Here is a 6,043-nt window from a genome sequence, read left to right as displayed (position 1 = left end):
CTATTATACATGCTATTTAGTTTATTATGTAAGCAGAACTTGCAAATTTCAAAAACTGTTTTCTTTAATAATTAATTTTATTCTTCATTATTTTTCACAATTTTTGGATTTCATTACTGTAACATAACAATTAAGTGGATAACATTGGTTTTACTTGAAAGTCAATATACTGATTTTTGAATTTTTCTACTATAATGAAGAAGCACCCATTTGACTTACTACGTCTGAAAGTGAGAATTGATATGCAAAAAATAGACAAAAACAAAAAAAAATATCTTTGAATAAGAAACAAAAATTCTTTCCAACGATTAAAATTCATTTATTAACATTAAATGCAACGTACAGATGCCTTGTTGAGAGGGTGGTGGTAGTGGTGGGAGGGTGATAATTTGGAAATTAATTTAATTTGTTTTTATTTACAATTTGCTCAAATAGTTTACCATCTTTTTTTTTCTGTTTATTTAATTTCATTAATTTTTTCATAAACGTTAAGGAACTCTTTAATTTTACGTTTTAGCCAGTCAGGAAAACTGAAAGACGCAAATTCAAAGCTGAAACTTAACGGATTTGATTTGTTTACATCCAAAAAAAGTAAATTGTAGATTTTAAGAAGTTCAGAAATCTGAAACTTTGGGGAGGGGGGGGGAAGGGGTTAAATACTTTGGTTCTTGTCCAGAATTTAACCTAATTAAAAAAAAAAAAAAGAAAAAAAAAGGGTTAAATACTTTGGTTCTTGTCCAGAATTTAACCTAATTAAAAAAAAAAAAAAAAAAAAAAAAAAATACAGAAAAATCTTTATGATGTACGTACCCGTCATAGAATACGGCATAATCACATTGACACACCAGTTCTTGCCAGATCATTGAAGTTAGGCAACAATGAGCCTGGCCAGTAGCACATGGGTAACCATTTGGGTATGCAGTGTATTCGCCGTGCCAGGACATAAAAATTTCCAGGTTGGTATCTGGGGGCGCATTAATTCACTGGAACAAATGCACTCCCAGTCTTCATTAAAACATGCATCTAGGAGAAGGAAACTCTGATGTAAAAACTTGCAGTCTACTATATGCTCCGTCTTGTGGCAGTCATCTGCATCAATAATGATTAGCAGTAATACCAAAAAAGTGTGGTTGGTTCTACACAAAGCCTTCACCACTATAAACAAATCATCTGTGTGGATTTCCGAACAACTTAGTTGTTGTGGCAGATCTCATATGTCGAAATAGACGAGAGTATCATCACAGAATTGAAAATGTCATATTCCAAAATTAACGTAAATTGATTTACTAAATTTATATTTTAATATAGGAAATTGCTTTTTTTACGATTCTTAGTGATTAATAGGCATTACAAGGCTGATTTTGATGTCTACTTAAATCTTGGATGTAGTTGTCTTCTTTTATTTATTAAATATGGCAGACAGAGACACACCATCCTTACTTTCTTCATAAACTTTGCTTTTCTTAGTCAAAAAAAAAAAAAAAATATTTGATCAATTCACATGATTTTTGGAATATGACATTTTCCTTTCATGGCAAGTACATACATCATTAAGAATAAAGACTTTTTTTTTTTTGTATGTTTGTTTTGTTTTGAGTCAAATTCTGGACTAGAACCAATATGTTTTTACTGGCTTAAAGAATCACTTGGATGGGTAATTAATTCCCCGGATCGTCGTCCTATGTAAAACACGTAAGCCTACCTCAGAAACAGGCGATTGAGTTTCAGGTGTGGCCTCATGACCAACCGCCAGATTATCCGATAAGATAAAATCGCCAGTTTGCCACTGAAAACCAGAAAAAAAGAAGACAAATGTTACGGACTCAAAAGAAAAGAAAATCTTATAAACAAAATATTTTAAATTGAAAAACTTATGTATATAAATGAATACATTTAGAAGCTAAAAACAATGCATTTTTTGTTTTTTAAATAAACAAATTTATTAATTTATATCAGATATATTTCGAAGCTATACATCCTTATCAATGAAGAGTCTGTTTTTTTTTTTTTTCTTTCTTTCTTCTCATGGTGGAATTCTGTGAATGAGAGTGTGTCAGTCCAGGGGTCTTGGTGACGGTTTGATTTTTGAAAATAAAAAAAATAAAAAAGCAGTAATCAGCAGGAGCATAGCAATAAAATAAAATATGTATTAGATACGTTTGAAGCCAAAAACAATAATATAATGCATAATCGTATTAATGTGGGGGTTTTTTGGGGGGGTTTTTTACATGGAAGTCACCACTTATCAAGGCCCGGAAGCCACTCGAGGATAAAGGAATAATCTAGAGAACTAGTTTGCTTGCTTCCTCCTCGCTGTGCCTCATGCGGTGACCGGCCACTCTCATCCTTCTCTACTGTACTTTTGGTGATACTGGTGGTAGGTCACTATAAAGCTGTAGGTTTGCTGCGCGGCTCCTTCATGGCCCGCTCATATCTTTTAAAAAACAAAAACTAACTCATATGTATACTATGCCAAACTATTCACAATTTTAATTAATTGCACTGATTTTATAATGAGGGAAACTTTATATATAAAAAAAAGAAAAAACATTAAGGATCTATTAAAAAAAAAAAAAAAAAAACCCGCACCATACTTACCTACCTTCAAAAAAGAGCTTTTATCAAAAACTTTATTATTTTCATGGCAAGTGCTCGTCTGAGCTCCGATCTATGGTCCCCTCTTGCCAAACTTTCATGAAAAACACTTGTCTAGCTAAAAACACTATCAATAATGTTCCCCACTCTATCTGTGCCTAAACCTATACGTAAATTCCATGAACAAAGTTTCTTTCTTAGAACTGCACACCATTTGCCTGCTTTACAGCTGACTACAATTTGGTTGTCTTCAAGTTCAATGTAAACAAATGCTCAATGAATTGTTGCCTTAACTAATCCAACTTACCAAATTCTCACTACTAACGATTACTACAATATTATCCCATTCACTACTGTACACTGTTTAACCTTTAACTTTGCGTGTGCCTTGACAAGTGGTGACTCCTATGTAAAAAAAAAAAACTTTAAATAGAACATATTACCCATATGTCAGCTAGAGCAGGGAGTAAAAGCTGTCTAAACCCATAGATAATCAGCAAAAATGATCCAAAGGATTGACATGCTGTAAAATTCAACAAAACAAACAATTGCTAGATACTTGAATGAACTTGTCATAATGCAATTTACGTGTGCTAAATTCTAATGATGATCCTCAGAATGGTCGGCGCATATGTGATCTCGTAATTCCAGAGTTTGTGGAAATATCACAGCGGACTCTCTTTCATATATAATATATTGATGTTTGCCAGTCTGTAGATGTTCAGCATAAAATGGAGATGCCCTGATATTATTGTACCTATTTACAATGGCTCCCCACGGGACAGAGTTAGACACCAGGGTCGTTTTTTAACGTGGAGAAAAGGTACAAAAATAAAAACTTGTCTCAGTCGTGAAGAGTTGTTCCTCCACTGACAGAGAACAAGAAATGGAAGTGCAGCATCTGAAGAACAGATACTATTGTAGCTCTTTTGTTAAAACTGCAAAAGTATTTATCTAAGCTAACAGAGACGCTCGACATAGCTCGGTCGTAAAATATGCTTAAATATGATATTTTAATGTATGCAGATTTTGCATATATACTCTGTATATAGAGTCAATTTGCTATCAATTCTTATATATTATAATGTTGTGGTTTCAAAAATAATAAAAAATATGTTTCCATATGACTTGGGTGAATCAGCTTGAATCAAAACCAAAACTTATGAAGAATATTTAAGTATCTTGATCTCCTTCAGCTATAATTGAAACCTAAACAAAAATAAATTTTTATTTTTATAAAAAAAATAAAATAAAAGTCGCCCATTTTTTTATTTGGACGTATTTTTTATTTATTATTTCTAAAAACAGTAATCTACGGACACGCGTGTTTCGGAGTCCTACTCCTCTTCAGCCTAGCTTGACTGTTGTTAGGATTCAAACCCCGGACCTTATGTATTTCAGTCCAGCGCCCTAACTCATTACGCTATGATGCCATAGACATGACTTGAGTGCCACCAGCTATAAGCGAAACCGAAACCAAAACTTATGAACAATTCTTGGTAAAATCATTTATTACAAGAATTGGAAGTACATAACAATTAAACGACCTGGATGTAAGCGTGACACAGAAAATAACACACGCTATCGTATTAACACATATGATTAACAAGGTTCAAAAGAGAGTCACCAATCTGATAGGTCCTGAACTGTAATCTAAACTTCAGCCTCTGTCCCATCGATGAAATATTGCATCCCTCTGCCTGTTCTACAAGTACTTTAACGGTGAATGCTTTGACGAACTGCAAGCACTTATGCCCACTCAACGTAAGTACCCCGGAAAAACCCGACAAGCAGCTAAATCCCACCTCTTCACAGTAAAGATCGCTAGATGTAAAAGAGCCTTCTACTCCAGTAGTTTCTTCCCCAGAACCGCTAGACTTTGAAATTCCCTTCCGGGTTCCTGCTCCCCCAACTGTACTGACATGCAGAAGTTCAAGTGTAATGTGAACCACATCTCGCTGCCCAACTCCCTACACAGTACCCCTGATGCTTATGTCCTTGATAGTAGCTCCCTACAACAAAGTGGCAATGTGCCTTGTTTGGGGTGAAAATGTAATAAAAAAAATTTTTTTAAATTAAAAAAAAAGAAAATAAATAAAAAAAATGTGAAAGAATCGAAAGAAACGGATTATAGCAAACCTCATGAACGTATATCAGCTTTGAATTTGATTGGATTTCGTCAAAGATTTCAGTTAAAATTTCTTGGGTTTCTGTCCAAGATGTCCACCTTTCATCTTTACTCTTATAATTCCAAACAAATCCTTCGGTCATTCCAAGATGAAAGCACAGTGTCTAAAATGATAAAAGAAAATTTAGTCAAGTTTTATAAAAATGGTAAATAAACAAATTTCTTCTCATTAAATCGTCATCATCATATTTGGAAAATAATTGACTTGTAGCCTCAGTCGAAAATGATGCAGCTCGCAGCTCACTAGATGCTTTTTCTTTTTCAGTCCCCTCGATTTATCGGAAAGAGACCTATTTTTTCAGTGGCATCTGTGCTTCCGGACCATTGCCAGATAACTGTCCATTAGTTTTTCCTTAAATTTTGCTACAAATTGTATTTCATTAAATGTGCACAGTAAAAAAAATTTTTTTTTTACAAAAATTCCTGTTGCGCCCCCAAGGGCTGAAAAGAGGTACAAAATGCCCCAAAATGGCCAAAAATGATACATTTTGCCCCATAACTTTTGATCCATCCATTAGATCTTTTTGAAACTTTGCCAAAATGTGGAATTCATTGTTATTAATATAAATCCAGTATGGGTGACTCCAGTAAAATTCTGGTTTGCTTCCTCGGAGACTTTCAGTGCTAAAAACACCTCTTTTTGTGGCTCTTTTTTCATATTTCTCAACAAAAACTTGATATGTCTGACTATATAGTGGTTTTTTATGGTGATCAACTCAAATATACATGTGTTAAGGCCTGAAACTGCACCATTATCCATTTAAACTAGGATTTGGCATCCCCAAGAGCTCAAAAGAGGTCAAAAATGGCCCAAAATGACACTTTTTGCTCCATAGCATTTGATCCATCCATTAAATTTTCCTGAAACTTGGCCAAAATGTGGATGCTACTGTTCTTAATATAAATTCAGTATGGGTGACCCTGGCAAAATTCTGGTTCACATCCTTCTGAGACTTTTAAAGCTCAAAAAAAAAAAAAAAAAAAAAAAAAAAAAAAATGCCTTTTTGGAGTTCTTTTTTCAAATTACTCAAGAACTTGATATGTATACCTATATAATAGTTTTCCATGGTGCTGAATTTAAATATACATGTCTTAAGGCATGAAACTGCATCATTTGTCCATTTTTACTGGGATTTCCATGAGCTTAAAAGGGGTCACAAATGCTTCAAAATTGAAAAAGAAAAATGACACTTTTTACCCCATAACTTTTGCTCCATCAATTAGATTTTTCTGAAACTTGATGAAAATGTGAAGGCAACG

At 33.7% G+C, this 6,043-nt stretch overlaps 1 protein-coding gene across 1 annotated transcript in view; it reads right to left on the bottom strand.

The window, feature by feature from the left end:
* Nucleotides 1-295: 295 nt before the first annotated feature.
* Nucleotides 296-6,043, bottom strand: part of LOC145279982 ((R)-phenoxypropionate/alpha-ketoglutarate-dioxygenase-like) — a 25,851-nt gene continuing 20,103 nt past the window's right edge. The window contains exons 3-4 of the mRNA XM_080131577.1: nucleotides 4,735-4,887; nucleotides 296-1,786 (exon numbers count right to left, since the gene is read on the bottom strand). Of these exons, the coding sequence (XP_079987703.1) occupies nucleotides 1,643-1,786; nucleotides 4,735-4,887 (297 nt within the window). The 3' untranslated portion in view covers nucleotides 296-1,642. The remainder of the gene's footprint in view (nucleotides 1,787-4,734; nucleotides 4,888-6,043) is intronic.

Source organism: Euprymna scolopes, chromosome 7 (genome assembly GCF_053919585.1).
Source record: "Euprymna scolopes isolate OS-2025 chromosome 7, ASM5391958v1, whole genome shotgun sequence".
NCBI classification, from domain to species: domain Eukaryota; kingdom Metazoa; phylum Mollusca; class Cephalopoda; order Sepiida; family Sepiolidae; genus Euprymna; species Euprymna scolopes.
The sequence above is the reverse complement of the archived record's forward strand: the minus strand, read 5'-3'. Positions and strand labels throughout refer to the sequence as shown.